Source organism: Lacerta agilis, chromosome 2, assembly GCF_009819535.1.
Source record: "Lacerta agilis isolate rLacAgi1 chromosome 2, rLacAgi1.pri, whole genome shotgun sequence".
In the NCBI taxonomy this organism is placed as follows: domain Eukaryota; kingdom Metazoa; phylum Chordata; class Lepidosauria; order Squamata; family Lacertidae; genus Lacerta; species Lacerta agilis.
Window position 1 is genome coordinate 54,985,280 of NC_046313.1, and position 16,695 is coordinate 55,001,974.

The 16,695-nt window shown below is 39.6% G+C and overlaps 1 protein-coding gene across 4 annotated transcripts in view; it reads left to right on the forward strand.

Annotated features, from left to right (window-relative positions):
* The window catches only part of DDX46 (DEAD-box helicase 46), a 33,342-nt gene extending 16,903 nt beyond the window's left edge, over nt 1-16,439 (forward strand). For 2 of the 4 annotated variants that reach the window (XM_033140116.1, XM_033140118.1), the window contains exons 14-24: nt 1,204-1,286; nt 2,428-2,592; nt 3,238-3,400; nt 3,496-3,689; nt 4,823-4,960; nt 5,990-6,139; nt 7,144-7,344; nt 11,083-11,301; nt 12,144-12,288; nt 14,593-14,666; nt 16,298-16,439. In XM_033140116.1, the coding sequence (XP_032996007.1) occupies nt 1,204-1,286; nt 2,428-2,592; nt 3,238-3,400; nt 3,496-3,689; nt 4,823-4,960; nt 5,990-6,139; nt 7,144-7,344; nt 11,083-11,301; nt 12,144-12,288; nt 14,593-14,666; nt 16,298-16,345 (1,580 nt within the window). In that variant the 3' untranslated portion in view covers nt 16,346-16,439. The remainder of the gene's footprint in view (nt 1-1,203; nt 1,287-2,427; nt 2,593-3,237; nt 3,401-3,495; nt 3,690-4,822; nt 4,961-5,989; nt 6,140-7,143; nt 7,345-11,082; nt 11,302-12,143; nt 12,289-14,592; nt 14,667-16,297) is intronic. The other 2 variants (XM_033140117.1, XM_033140119.1) reach the window with 1 other exon arrangement.
* Nucleotides 16,440-16,695: the final 256 nt, after the last annotated feature.

The window sequence follows — 16,695 nt, forward strand, 5'->3', positions numbered from 1 at the left end:
GTGTGTGCGCATGTGCACAGGCGCTCCTCCAACCCGGAAGTGCACATGCTCTGGCCCATCCTCTGACGGACGGAGCGTGGACCAGCCCATCGTCCAATAAGCTTGCTGACCCCTGGATTAGATCCTAAAATCCCATGTGGAAAGCACTACCACACATGCAGGATGTGTATGTGTTCTCCTGATCCCCACACCTTATTTTTTCACACACCCTATGCTGTGCTTCACACTGATTCATGACCCCCTAGAGTGGCAGGGGGATGGCTTTAGATGTTGCAGCTAATGGAGCCCCTCCCCCCCCCAAAAAATGCATATGCAATGTGTGTGGGGAAGTGTGTTCTACTTACATATGGGGGTTCTTCAGTTCAGTGATACAATGTAAAATTGCTACTGTGTACAACATTTAAGTTTAGCTTCAAATGCATTTTGTATTGGCACTTCTGAAAGAATCTGTTGTGATTTATTAAAGACAAATTCTTTTGAGTTTACACCATAAAAAAGACAAAAGACATACTATGCATAGGCCCATTTGCCACTACAATTGGGGTAGCTTTTTAAAGACGGAATTATAAGTGTTAAGGTGTGTCTAAAGGTGTGGGAAATGTGGCTTATACAATTATTGTTGTTAGCTGCTGTCTAGATGATTCACCTTATCTTCAAATCAATGTGAGAGGTGCTGCTTCTGACGAAAACAGTGACAAAACTCTTGTCTTCTTTGTGGTTACTTTCACCCATCATAAATATTTTAAATAATAATCTATGTAGAGGCTTTTGTGGGGCTTCTTCAGTTAGCTCTTGAACTTTGCCTTCCACACATGCGCTGTAATCTCTAATATGTTTTTTTCTAGGTGGCGCTCACAGATAGTGGCTGATGTGGCTCGTTGCTTCACCTCAGTCTTAGTTTTATGATGTGTTTTGGTGAGGGCTGTTTTCTGAATTTTACAGGTTCTTCTGGCCCTGTACTGGTATGCAAGAGAGGAGTTTGACAAAATAATGGGCCTCGTGCATCAGTACACAATTGCCAAAATGTCAGTGGAGCAAGAGATAAGGCATTTAGCGAATTGCTTTTCTAAAATAAATATAACATTTAATGTTTGTTTAGCCAGTAGTCAGAATATGTACCATTTTATTTACATTTGCTGTTGAAGAAAAATGGCCTTTAGATTTATTCTTGTTTCTCTTTATTTTTCTCTCGCCTTTTCATAGGTCGAGTGACAAATCTTCGGAGAGTGACATATGTTGTCCTTGATGAAGCTGACAGAATGTTTGACATGGGCTTTGAGCCTCAGGTGAGAATGGGAAACTACTAGACTTGGAATAATTGTAGCGTTGGAAGAAGTTATGTGTGTCTTTTTAGTTCAGACCTTGGGCCATATGGCAACCCTCCAGGTCTTTCTATCTGGTCCTTGGGACTCTCCCTAAACCACATCCTGGCCCTGCTTTGCACCATCCTTGAGTGTTTTGCCTAGTGTCAGTTTGTCCTTGAACTCTAATAATGCTACTTGCTTGGCTGGATGGAAGATAGAGAGGGATGTGTGAACAGATGTAGAAACTAGCTTGCTGTACAAAGTAAAATTAGTATTTGTTCTGCCCATTGTTACCTCTGCCCTTGCCCATGTGGCCTCTGAAAGATGCCTAAAAGGGATTGCAGCTCCCAAGACAAAAATAGTTCTTCCATCCATTGTTTAGAACATATGTGATTAATCTGAAATGAGTGCCTGGAAAGTTCACAGACTTGGCTGGCACATACTTAGCCTTATAGTGCTGCCTACTCCCCAGTTCAGTAGACTATATACAAAATAGCACCAGGCAACAACAAAAAGCATGTATTTAAGAAACTCTAGAAGGCTTATGCTTGTGGCAAACTTATCAGAAAGATTAGCCACCACTAATGTAGACACTGAAGTTTCTTTCCTGTAGAATGTAGGAGGGTTGTTCTGCACTTTTTGTTGCAGAATTTGTACAGAAGTAGATCTGCAAAAATAATCCTTATAGGAGATTGTCCCATGCTTAACAGTAAACAATGTCCCCAATGTTCGCTTGCTTTCCAGTTACAATTTTCTTTCAGTAAATGAAATAGCACTGAGAGTATATTGCTATTTGAGTATTTGTACAGCCAATGTAAAGTGTTGGGGTAAACCAGGCATAGGCAAACTGAGCCCTCCAGATGTTTTGGGACTACAATTCCCACCATTCCTGACCATTGGTCCTGTTAGCTAGGGATCATGGGAGTTGTAGTCCCAAAACATCTGGAGGGCTGAGTTTGCCTATGCCTGCTATGTTCCATAGGCTTTTGCAAAAATGTTTGGTTACTAAAATGTTTCCCAGAACTGTCTTATGTAAGGTTTTGCATTGTATTGCATGAGCTAAGATGCAAGTAATTTGATTTGGAGAATTGTGATGTTAACCTTCCCTTTGAACTTGCTCTAGGTTATGCGCATTGTAGACAATGTGAGACCTGATCGCCAGACTGTTATGTTCTCTGCTACCTTCCCTAGAGCCATGGAGGCTTTAGCTCGTCGAATATTAAGCAAGCCAATAGAAGTCCAAGTTGGTGGTAGGAGTGTCGTCTGCTCTGATGTGGAACAAAAAGTGGTAAGTTTCAGGAATATATCTTCTGTATCTGCTGCGCTTGCAACAAACTGCTCAAAACTCTGTTGTACATACAAAACTATACATCCAAGATGGCTTTAGCTCTGGATTATTTTGGGGGGGAAATAGACCTCTAAAATACATTCACTTTACAAAGTAGGAAATAGTGATTATGTTTACCCTTGTCTTGCATGGCTTTGGATAGATTGACAAAAATACCTTACAGTAGTGAGATTTATTTTTCCTTATACCAAGGATATTATTTATTTTTCCTTCCACCAAGGTTACTATTTGTATGCACAGTCTATGAGTTGTTGTGCCAGGAAGCTTTATATAATGGGAGCTTCCTTTGCACGATTCTGACCAGCTCTTTGAATCCTAGCAGCACAGCTCTTTCGTGGGTGACTCCCCAACTCCCAAAAGCAAGAGAAGAAGAGCAGAGCCTTGACCCACTTGCTTAGATGCAGCTGTAGTTTTTCTTGCAAAATTTAGCAATTTGCACTATCAAAATTGAAGCAAGAATCATAGAGTTGAGATGGAAGAGAACTGTATAGTGACTTACTTGATTTTTACTTCCAATATGACTGGAAGCCAATTTAAGCAATTATCCATGAGATGCTGTCTCCTTAAGCTATGTTGTTCTTTCAGATTGTCATAGAGGAGGAGAACAAGTTTTTGAAGTTACTTGAATTATTGGGACATTATCAGGAACAAGGAGCTGTCATTATATTTGTAGATAAACAAGAACATGCTGATGGATTGCTGAAAGACTTAATGAGAGCCTCTTACCCCTGCCTGTCTCTTCATGGAGGTAATGGACATTATTCAGTCATCCATCTATATAACGAGAGTAATGAAACCTGAATAATGTCATTTCTCAACATCTGTATTATGTTTCCTCCACAGGTATTGACCAGTATGATAGAGATAGCATAATCAATGATTTTAAGAGTGGAGTGTGCAAACTTCTTGTAGCCACATCCGTGGCAGCCCGAGGTCTTGATGTAAAACATCTTATGCTTGTAGTCAACTACAGCTGTCCCAATCATTATGAGGATTATGTGCACAGAGCAGGCAGAACTGGACGAGCAGGCAACAAAGTATGTATGCAAATTTTTTTATAAATAAACTGCTTAAAACGGTACTCTGATAAAGATGATTTTGTTTGCTGGAGGTAGAGAATTTGTACAACACTGCAGGTGGATCAGTTTTAAATAAAGGCTATTTTAAATCTGATCTAAGTCATGATTTAAATCAGCAGGAAGTTCATTTTCTAAACAAGCATGCGTTCTAAGTGATCACTCTTGATGAAGATGAAGAAGATGATGATAATAATAATAATAATAATAATAATAATAATAATAGAAAAATGATAATAATCTTTCGTTGGTTTGTAACTATATAAAGCCATTGTGTAACCTCAAGGCATAATTCAGGTGCTTTTGGCCATGCATCCCACACCAGTTTTGTACTGTGGAATTATGTCTGCTTCAAGGCAACCATATGCATATGCAGGTACAGTAAGATCACTGCAGTCCTAGAAGAAATTACCAGGGAGTTAGCCTCACTCAACTCAATAGAATGCTAATTTATGTTGCACTGAACTATGGATAATGTCTATGTACAGCATATGTTTGCATTGTTCCAGTTTCTTTTTAAATGAGGTTATTTTTTTTTAAAGAAAACCTTTTTATAACTGAAATGTAGAAAGATAAAATTAAGACTTAAAAATTTAAATTCTGGGTTGCTTCCAGTGCTATGCCAGTGGGATTCTGCTGGTGCAACAGATCTTCTGTTTCCTTACCTCCCTCCCCCCCATCTTCTCTAGAGTTCCCCCAACCATCTGGACCTGATGGATGGGCTGTTGCACACACAAAGGTTTCTTGCATCAGTGTAGTTGACTTGTTGGATGCTGCCCCCTGTCTCTTGCTTTTAAAAAAAGCTAAAAGTCAATCCTGGAATGCTGTCAGGTCCTGTGGAAACCTTAGCAAAAGAGCTGTGATACCACGGAAGTCAGTGACTACATTCCCATTGATTCACCTGTGGGTCAAGAAGTCACCACAAGATTAAAACAGACTGGTGTCTTGTGATTGCTCTTCTTACCTGTCACCCTATTTGTTATATATTTGGTTGCCCCCAAACAGTGAATTAAGTTCTTCACACTAACTCAGTGGATTGTTGTGTCCTAAAATATAACTGCCCCCAAAGTTTATACATAATATTTTATTAACAGGGTTATGCATATACCTTCATTACTGAAGATCAAGCACGGTATGCTGGTGATATAATTAAAGCTTTGGAGTTGTCAAGTAATCCAGTTCCTCCTGAGCTGGAGAAGCTTTGGACTGACTTCAAAGATCAGCAGAAGGCTGTAAGTAATCCACTTTTCCGTTGTCTGATAATGTTTGTGCAAAGACAAAACAGTTGTTAAATAGGCTTCAGATGGGCACTTGTTAGGACATAGTTTTAATGTGGCTTTTATGGGGTTGGAGCCAAAGTGTCTTCTGCTCAAGAACACCTCCCACTTTGAGTGTTGTGAGAGAAAAGTGAAACTAATCCAAATATGTTTTTTCTGAGAAAGCAAACAGTAGCTTGAAGCCTGCCATAGAGCCTGCCTATTTGAGCACTGTGTGTGCTTGTGTGCAGGAGCTTTGTTCCTTTTGCTTCTTGAATCCAAGCTGTACTTTTAAGTTTGGAGGCCATGCTGTAGAGTTAGGCCTGGTAATAATATAATGAATGCAGTTTACTTCAAACTGCTGGTTTGGTGATGGCATTTTTGAGTGCTTTTTTGTGCAACAACTTCCCACTAGTAGAAACCTAGAAAATGGAGTGGTCTGTGTTTGACCTTTCTGCCTAGTGTTTTTGTTTTTACATCTAGGAAGTTTTATACATAAGGAGCAGTAAACAATAGCATCCACCCACCCCCTACCTGCAGCTTGAAGTGGTGTTATCTATTGTCCCTTCCATTTTGCTGCATGTGTAGATCATGCCTCGATTTATAGGCTAAAAAGCATTGCTGTTTCATTTTTTAGTTTTTCCTTAAAATGCTGCTTGGGTGTGCATGGAAATATCTAAAAAAGAATAAGAGTTCAGTGGATTTGTTCTTTTTGTTCTACAGGTGCCATGTAGTTATTTTTTAAGGTGAAACTTACATTTCTACTTTATGTGTGCTATCTGTTAAATCTCCTTTTTTTGTTTCTACATTTGGAGTTTTTCTGCATATGGAGTTTTTCTACCTGCATTTATGTGTTGTGAGTGCTTAGCAGCACTTAAGCAGGGTCAGCTCCCCCATTCATTAACATAAACAAATATTGAAATATTTGCAATAGACATGTTAAAAGCTAAGTTGGATTTTTTATATAGTGGAAGTGACTTCTGAACAAGGGGATTTGCCTTTTAGGAGGGGAAAACAATTAAGAAGAGCAGCGGGTTTTCTGGGAAAGGATTCAAGTTTGATGAAACTGAGGAGGCTTTGGCTAATGAGCGGAAGAAATTACAAAAAGCTGCACTTGGCTTGCAAGATTCAGATGATGAGGATACGGCAGTTTCAGTAAGTATTTAAATTTACTTTTTAGTATAGCATTCTCTTCATATATATACATAGTAACTACAGAATTGTGACTCGCTTTTTCTGCTTCTGTTCTGATTGATTTCACAAAAACATGGTCGCTTGTTAGCTGAATTTCCTTTTTATATACAATTAAAAGGATTTTCGGCATTCAGATGCTTCATACATTTTACATTAAATAGAAACTGAATACTGGATGACATCCAACCTTGCACAAGTGGACATCCCCTCGTGCAGCAGGATTTTCCTCTCTTCACATTTTGTAGGCCCCTGGGAGCTCCCAGGCTTCACTCCAGAAGATTGACAGATCCACTGGATCAGATCTGGGAAATGTGGGGGGCTTCAGGGTTGAGGAAAGGAAGGGAAGTCATGTTACACGTCCCTTGCACAGTTGGGCAGACATCATTGGATGTTACCTGCTGTTTATAACAAATAACCTTGTGAGACCTTGAAGACAGATTTATTATACATAAACTTTTGTGGGCTAATGTCCAGTCCACTTCATCAGATGCATTGATGGGAGTAGATTTTGGTCCATGACAGCTTATGTGATAAGAAATTTGTTACACTTTAAGGAGTCACAAGGCTCCTCTTTGTTTTTTTTCTGCAACTAACTAATTTATCTACTTTTCTGGAAATTGTTTATAATGAAGATCAGGCATGGTTTTCAAGTTTTGGTGATTTTTCTATTGCCTTTCACTCAAAATGAACCCCAGGCCAAATTATTTCAGAGACTGCTTCTTGCTTTTATTTATATAATGGGTGGAATTCAGCATTGCACACATCAGATGGAACAATCCTGCCTCCACTGTGTGCTTTTCCGGGGGGTTCTGACCTCCACCAAGGCCAATTGTGGGGGTCACACAGGGGGAGGAGGTGGGAGAAGCCCCATTACACAAGGAAAAGCCTTGCACTGGGCTTCCATTGACGGAGTTGACCGTAATTTCTGAAAACTTGAAATTACATTGTTTTTTCGTTTTCAATAGATTGACGAGCAGATTGAAAGTATGTTCAATTCAAAGAAAAGAGTGAAGGACATGGCATCGTCTGGCGGGACATCTAATGTTCCTGCCCCAACAGCAGGAAATGCAGAAAAGTTAGAAATTGCTAAGAGATTGGCATTGAGAATCAATGCACAGAAAAATCTTGGAGCCGAGGCACAAGTATTGGTCTCTTTTCAATTTAAGGTCACCCTCCTTTACAAAGCAAACATTTCTAATCTTTTACTGAATATGTTATATGTTGCCGACTGCATCCAGTAGAATTTTCATTATCTGGACAACTCTTAAGATACACACACATTTACACTGGGTTAAAAAATGGTGTAGACATTGTTTACAGAGTTCTGTGTTAGTAAATGCTTAGTTTTGATTTACATTTGTGCAGACACAAAACCATACAGTCCAAGTTAAGTGCTATTGTAAAAGGAGTAAAAAAAAAACCTCACATTCTTTTTAGTGCCTTTCTGTGGTTCTATATATGTAACTATCCTAGAAGTGAGGAGTGAAGTATTTATTTTGAATAGCCACTACAGTAGGGATGAAGAACCAGATGTTGCTGGGCAGTCTAGAATTTGATGTCCTGGTTAGCAGAGCAGAGGGGCACAGGGCATGAAAAGGAATTCATATTTGGGAGGTCCAGATAACCGAAAGTTCCACTGCATATATGTTGGCAATATTTGAAGTGTTTTTGATGTGACTGTTGATGCAGAAATTCAGAATATTAGTGCCAATAACTGGGCCAACTATGAAAGTTATAAATACCTTAATAATTTTTCAAGGTCCCTAAAAAAAGCCATTAACCATATTTGATATGCAAATATGCCTTTTTAACAAAAGTTGTTTGTAGAATGGTATTTCTGCATGAACAGTTTTTTGTGGTTGGCTGTTAGCATGCTTAGTAGCAGTGATTACCGAATAAGAATTTACTCATTTTTGTCATAATTTTTTAATGAACGCTTCAATTCCAGCTTGGGATAGATAGCAAAAAAATAGGTGCCTGTTTAGTCCTAGAGGACATTAAATAAAATTAAGTAATATGTTTGTTGACCAAAAAACAAGGGAAAAGGAAAAGAAAAAAGTGCACCAGTACTATAAATATGTTTGTACTAATGCTAAACAGGCCCAACTTACTTCAGCCATGAAGTTAATATCTGAAAATATAAGTGCTGGTGACTTCTGTTTCAGTGTATCTGAAGAAGTGTGCATGCACACGAAAGCTCACACCAATAACAAACTTAGTTGGTCTCTGGAAGGAATTTTTTTATCTGAAAACGGGTTACTGTTCATATACTTTTTGCTCTGCATGAGCCATTTCCTAGGTGAGCAGTATTTTGCCAACTATTTGTGTGCAATGTGGAGAACATGCCTGAATTGTGAGTTAATGCAAAGTTCCCGGAAAACCTTAAACAGGATCTCTTTTCTCTGCCACAATTCACAACTCTCGTTTCTTCTTCTATAGGTATTTTGACACTTTTTTTTTGGTCTGAGCTATCTTCTCCTCTGACTTATTCTAACCGGTCAAGGAACATAGAGGGAATCATACTATAATGGCCGGGGTTGGCCATGCCGCCACAATACTATCAGGGAAGGGAGTAGGACACATGCCCTGGTTGCTGAGGCAGCTGTGCGGACCCTCCCCTGCCTTGCTGTGCGGCAGTGAAACTGCCACAGTGCAGTAAAATCGGGAGCATTCCCATTGCTGAAGCACCTCAGTCACTTTTTCCTATCTTGGCATGCTGAGGTAATTTCATTGCATGGCAAGAGAGTGTGTTGGCTCAGTTGTCTTGGTAACGGGAGGCATTAAAATGCTACAGAATTTATTTGCTGCTCTTTCAGCACAGAGACTCAGAGCAACTAACAGTTATAACATAAAACTAAACAGTAAAAAATTAGTTACAATCATAAATAAATAAATGTAGCAGAGCAATAACAACACATGAAAAGCCTCCTGTAACAGCAAAAAAAAAAAAAAAGAGCAACCAGTTATAACGGCTAGTTGAGTGATCAGTGACTGGTTGGGCTCATTCAGAGAATAAATAGCATGCCATTCAGATTATCACTAGCAGGTGAGAGATATCACCATACTAATTTTATATTACTTTTGGGTGTAATCTATTCAATCCTATTGGTCCTTGGATTTTATGTTTGGGGTAAGTTCATTTTGCTAATAAGGGGAGGGTTTTTTCTCATAGAGGTATTTCATGGTACTAGGATAAAACCCCGTTCCAAACTTAGGCCAGAATCCAAAGATGCATGCAACTAATTGCATGCAGAAAATGCGGGTGTGGATTTCTGGAACAGCAGTGTTTGGAACAGAGGAGTTACAAATACAGTTTTTTTTTTTACCTAGCATTGTTTTCTTTAGTATAACGAAAGCATCCTGAAACCCTTGGGCTTTTTGGATCCCCACCACTTGGTTGCTTATACAGAGTTGCAACCTAGGAAAGGGGAGTCATGACTTGGGGGCAGCTGTTTTGAGAAAGTGCTTAATCCTGTTCCAGATTCTTTTCCTCTTACTGTATTATAAAGCTTTTAGTCCAAGCTCATTCTGCAAACGAGCCAACACAATACAGTTTGGGCCATGTTTATAGACATACCTGTATGTAAACCCGTGCAAAATTGGACCAACAGCCTACTAATGCTTTTCAGCATTTTCGTTTAAAAGCATAATTGGTAGCAAAATGTTATTTTAGTTCTGTTAGGCCAAACTTGATGTGATGGGGCAGCCATTTAGGAATATGTCTCACTTTCATGCCTTAATTGGGCAGAAATAAAAAAGAGTACATGGATGAGGGAAGCTAGTACCTCCCTTACTTTGCCCTGTGTTCCATTGCTTCAAAACACTCCCAGCCAACTCTAATATCTGAAGTGGGGAGAAAAATGCTTGCAGCAGAGGAAGCCAGCCATGTCAGGCAAAGGAAAGAATAGCTCTACTCACTGGCATATACTCCTAGGTGCAAAAAATAAAATGAAATAAAAACTCAAAAAGGACAGATGTTCTGCTTCATACTTGAATGCATGTAGCTGCTCCAGTCACTTATAATTTGGCCCATAGCTGACCTGCCCAGTTGATAATGTATTGATGAGTTTAAGTCTGTAATGAGAACAACTCCACTGTTAAAATTTCAGGGTCTAACAATATATGAACAAGATCACTCTTGGAAAATACACTGTTTTGTTTATTATCTAAATAAAATATATATCTAGTATTGCAGATCTGTGGACTGTCATAGCAGTGGGCCTAGCCTGCATTGTTTATTCTGGCAGTTCCTTCCAAAACCTGGGCATGTCACATCTGCTGTGACCTGGATTATATCTAGTGCATTTCGGACTACACTGTGTTTGATTTCAGGCTTAACTTTGAACACCAAGACTGCATGGTTCTGCTGATAATTGTATCAATTTTTTATGTGAGGTGTGCTGTGCTTATATATATAGTTGCTACTAGAATGCAAAGACTGTCTGTAGGTCCGTTTTCATGATTAAAAATAGCAGTTTATGGCACTTTAATTTTTTTTAAAAAAACATTATTATGACATAAACTTTTATGGTTCAACATCCATGAAAGCTTATTCAATAAATAAACTGGTTAGCCTTTAAGGTACCACAAGCATTTCCAGTCTTTTTAACTGCTTTTGCTGCAACAGGCTCGCATGGCTACCCATCTAGGAATTTATATGATTAGTTATCCTGGGATAATATTGTCTTTGTTTCAATTCAACATTTGTTTTGTTTGTACATCCAAAGGGGGCTTGGGATTAGTCAGTGATAGGGACGTCTCATTTGTGCAGGTTTAGAATATATATGCACAGATGGTTATGAAACAACATTCATATGCTGATAAAAATCTTGTACTACCTTGTGCTGTGGTATGTTTCTGAAATTAGTTTTGTTTTGTTTTATTTAAAAAATACCTTATTACAGGATGTGATGCAGCAAGCTACCAATGCTATCCTTAGGGGTGGCACCATTCAGGCTCCAACTGTATCTGCAAAGACCATTGCAGAACAACTGGCTGAGAAGATCAATGCCAAGCTGAATTACGTACCCATAGAGAAACAAGAGGAGGAAAAACAGGAAGGCGGACAAAATGAATCTTTTAAAAGATATGAGGAAGAACTGGAGATCAATGATTTCCCACAGGCAAGATTTTGTGGTTGTGGATTCTTCATATTGCAATGGTGGTTGTATAGCTCAGGGCTCTAGCTGGGAATCTAGTAGACAATTTCTTGCTAGCATAGGTTCTTAATTGCCATATCCATCCTTAATATTATCACCTGTTTAACTGCTGCTGTGTAACTATGGACTTTTTCGCTAGTCAGCAGCATTTGTGGTTTAATGAAGGAGTGAAACTTTCACACTGAATAAGATATTCTTCCACTGAATAAGATTGTCTCACTTTTTGTTTTCTGACCAATATATTTGTTGTTGTCTTGAAAATTACATTTAAATATATGTCAACCATATTCACACTTAATAATCCATTGACATTCTGCCAAATAATTTTTCTTTCCAGCTCATAAAGGCACTGCAGAGACTTCATTCATTAACAAAACTACACTTCCACCAGGGTGGTGTTTATATATATTCTCTAATTATCTGATTATCAGAGGACAGTTTGCGTGAGCGCGCGCGCACACACACACACACACACACACACACACACAGAGCTGTCTTCTGATAATATTTTATATAGACTATTTCTGATACATTAATAAGTGTTTAGCTTTTTAAAATTGTCCTACATAGTGATGAGAGAAAAGAACTATCAAATGGAGCTTATACTTTTTATAAAATGTTATTTATAATATTTTTAAAAAATTCTAAATATCAGAGCATTAATCACTTACACTATCTCCCCATTTCTGGTTCCAGTCATTCTGTTAGCTACTTACTGTGAAGTCCCTTTGTTTAGAATTCCACATAGCCTTTTTAGATTTAATACTTAGCATCTTTTCCTTTCCTTTGCTTCTTTTGTTTTACAGACTGCCAGGTGGAAAGTAACATCAAAGGAAGCTCTGCACAGAATAAGTGAATATTCTGAAGCTGCCATTACAATCAGAGGAACATACTTTCCTCCAGGCAAAGAACCCAAGGAGGGAGAACGAAAAATTTACTTGGCCATTGAGAGTGAGTATTGCTAATCATTTCCACTAAAACAATATATTTAGTACAGTCTAACAATTGTTATGGGAAAATTCCCATAACAGCCGTCTGGGGAATGTAAAATGAATGCCACATAGGGCATGTTTTTAGCAAGCATTGCAGCTAACTAGACTAGAAAGTCAAGTGAATTGTGTTCCTGTGAAAAAGATACCCAGACACATCTATTGTTGCTTTCTTAAAGGGCAAAGAAAGGAATTCTGCCTTGTTCTAGAAAAGTTGTCACAGCAGGTGATATGTACTGCTGTTCTCAGTGAGGTGGGAGAAGTGCTTGGCACAAATATTGGCTGTAGTGATTAACCACATAGTCGATTTGACACAAGCCAGTATTCAGGAGGGTATATCTGCAGCAAGGTGTGGAAAACCTGCAATATTGAGCAGTTTCAGGAGTCAACATAGTCTGACATTTCCCTGTGTGCCCACACCAGCAGAGGGCTCACTGTTTACCAGAGTGTCCAAAATTGCTGACAAGAAGAAATTAAAGGAGCAAGTTGAACAATAGTAGCTTTTACATTTTTAAATACTGCCATCCGGACTTCCCATTGGTTCACCTGGAGATAAAGGACAATGGATGTGTGTGTTCCGGTTACAGTGGTTACTGTGAAGGCGCATGGAGTTCAAACAAGCTGTCAGCTCATTACAAGCCACTTTGCCCATCAACCAGCCAGCAACTTGACCTTCTAAAGATATTTGCAATGATTTGTCAAAAGCAAGAGGAAGTGGTGGTGGCATTTTTAAGCTGGAGCAAAACAAGTACCCAGTCTTGACCATGGTAGCACACCAGGGTAGATTCAGGTTTGTCCTCCCCAACTGGAAATGCTAATACAGTAGCAGGATGAAATGTCAGTGGTAGACAGGGCCTGCTCCCTGTCTTTCTCTCAACTGAAAAGGCGGGGGGAGCAGACTCCACTGCATTGTTCTAATGATGCAGACAGTTCTAAGACCAACACCAGACACTCCTGGCAGCCTCAGTTATTGGAGCAGGAATCTTCCATATTGTCAGATGTTTCCATGTGATGGGGATGGGAGCCACATTAGGACCAGCTCCAAGAACTTACAAGCTCTAAGGCATATACAAATTTGAATCACATCTGGCACGTACAGGTCATCTCAGCAAATGGGGCTCTTGGGATGCAGCAGGTAATTGCCTCTGCACATCAACCACCATTTTACTTTTGGCTCCAGCTAGGAGGATGGTAAGGGACGCGGGTGGCGCTGTGGTGTAAACCATTGAGCCTTGGGCTTGCTGATCAGAAGGTTGGGACCGAGCAACGGAATCCCCGCAATGGGTTGAGCTCTCATTGCTCGGTCCCAGCTCCTGCCAACCTAGCAGTTCAAAAGCACGTCAAAGTGCAAGTAGATAAATAGGTACCACTCTGGTGGGAAGGTAAATGGCGTTTCCGTGCGCTGCTCTGGTTTCGCCAGAAGCGACTTAGTCATGCTGGCCACATGACCTGGAAAAACTCTGCGGACAAATGTCGGCTCCCTCAGCCAGTAAAGCGAGATGAGCTCTGCAACCCCAGAGTTGTTCGCGACTGGACTTAACTGTCAGGGGTCCTTTACCTTTTTTTTTTTTTTAGGAGGATGGTTAAAAAGATTCTACAAGCTTCTTTTCCTACCTCTTATCTAACCACTGTCAGCCATAGCCATAAGACACTGCCAGTGTAACTTCAGGATGTTGAATTCTTAGTTACAGGCACATCTCTTTTCTTGGGGGGCATTTGCAGCCCATCATTGAGAAGGCCTCCTTTCAGATCACCACCCATAGTGTCTCTGCTGGGAGCAGGACATTGAGCAGGGTTTCCCTTGTTTAATCAAAGTGTGCAGACAGGTTTATATGGGAAGCCACTGTTTTAGACCTAAACTAATTTAACAGCTTTTAAATTTTGTGTAATGTTATAGAGAGAATTGCATCACTCCTGTGTAGCTATTCAGACATACAAAACTCACTAAATATGTAACCATAGCAAGCACATCCCCATACGTATATCCTTGTTATTGATTTTGGTGGGAACTCCATGCAAGCCCCATGGATTTAAGGCAACAAGAGGGTGTTTGTTCAGTTCACTAATTTCTTCTTGCTGTTTTTGCTGAATTTCTTGATAATGTGAATATGTATGTGTATAACATCATGAAACTTAATGTAGGTTTAATATCACAGTGTATGAATTGGATTACTGAAGCACCTTCATGGCTACCAACACAATGTGATTCTTCTGTTTGCTTGCTTCATCCTTGATGATTTAATTTTTGTTTACTTTCTGCTTTTAGGTGCCAATGAATTGGCTGTGCAGAAAGCAAAGGCAGAAATCACCAGGCTTATAAAAGAAGAGCTTATCAGACTGGTAGGTGAAATAGTCGTAATTTTTGTCTGAAATTCCAGGTATTTCAAAGCAATTATCAGTGGTGGGGAGCAGCTCACCTACAGGCTTAATTAGACCTTTCAGGCTTCCCCTTTTGACAATGTGGCATGAGTTTGGTCTAAACCACACCCACCTGTCCAACACCTGACATCTTGTGACAACAGGTGAGGGGCAGGTAAATCCACATGGCTAAAATGTAAAGAAATAAATAAGAGAGCAGCTGATTCATCCTTTCCAGCCACTGATAGAATTTGGCACTGTAATTTGATATCTTTTTCTGTTGCCCTGCCAAATTTAAAAAAAGCACCAGATTACAGCTGGGAAGGAAGAATCGGGAGTGCATTTCTTCTTTTGCAGCAACAGCTTGAATTCTGGGGTTTTCCTTTTGATCTTAGATGTGTATTAAGCTAGAGCTGCAAAGGAAGAATCAGGAGCATGCTTAGAGATTCAAAGGAACATCACCCGATGTCATACAGCCCCACCCATGTGTAGAAACTGCTCAAGGAGCATGAAGGAATTCTGGATCAGCCAGATGCAGTCTGCCACTTGTGCTATAATTCCACAACACTATCTGGACAGATTAATCCTAAGAAGTTTATGAAGGGCGGGGGAGACTCAGGGGTGAAGTAGCCTCCATTACCAAAGCCCTACCAGGTTTATGCCAGACAGACAGGGCAAAATATATTTGTGTGGGTGGCTTCTAACCTCTTCCTCTCTCTTTTTTCCTCACCAATTCCTTTATTTGAAAAACCCTCCCATTGTTTCCAGTGGGAGGGGAAATAACCTATACCAGCTCCAGAACTGGTATAGTTACTCCTGCATTCTCGAGGCATTTCTAGGAAATGGGGAGCTTTGGATCCAGCAGAGCCAGTGCCTCTCCCAATCTGCCCTGACTTGCTCCTGTAATGACTCGCTTTGTTTTACTGCCTTCTGAGCAGAGGACAAATAAGCTATGGCAGCAGGGCTTTCTGCTGCCGAACCATTGAGGCCTCTGATCATGGTCCTCCCTTTCTAGCCATGGAGAGGAAGGTTCAAGTTATTCAGCAGCCTCCCAGGCGCCCTCCGCAGAAGCATAGGATTGCTCCCTTAAGCTATTTATACTTAATACCTCAAATCCAGAAATGCTGGACCGGTCAGTCCCCAGATGTTCTTGCTAGTCTGTTATAGTAACAGATAGAGACAGAATATTGTGAGGATTTTGCTATTGGAGACATCTCTCAAAGGGTTTAACAAACAGATCCTTGTACATTAAAAAAGTTAAGAGGGTTGTATATGTGCTTCTTTAGAGACATCTCTTACCTTTCCATAGAAGACAACTGATTTATTTCCTTTTGTAAATGGAAGTTTTCTTTTTTTTCAAAACCAATGTTATTTTTTTCTGCTCAGTATCATGTTTCTTTTGGATTCGGATTTGGGATTCTTTGTTTATTCCATGGTGAGCTGACTTCAGATACTTAAGCTCACAATCAAATGCTTTATTGAGCTTTCCATTACAGTATGTGTTTCTTGCCCTTAGACACTCTTGTTTAGCTACATTGTAATATTCTTTTGTTACTGTTTTTATATGCTAACTATATGTCTGATTAATCGCATATTGCTTTCTTCTCTTACAGCAAAATTCATACCAACCAACCAACAAAGGAAGATACAAAGTTTTATAAATATTTGGAGTAAATCTGTCTGCCAGTTTTCATTTGTGAAACTTGTCATTTCTGTTTATCTTTGCTATTTACACTGCTTATTGTAAATTACATTTTTTTAATGTAGTCATGCTGGATTTTTTTAAAGATCAAAATTACTTTTGTCGGGGTCCTTTTCTGCGCAGGTTACAACAGTTTCAGGAGGGCATAATTAAAGTTTTTTTAAAAAAATGGTGTGCTTCTGGGTATACTGAATAAAAATCAGTTACAACTTTTCTGGACAACTATAGTATAAGCTCAGCTTGAAAAATCTTAAGCAGGGGGTTGTAGCTGTACTTCAACAAAGGTTGAAGTTTCCCACTTCACATAGA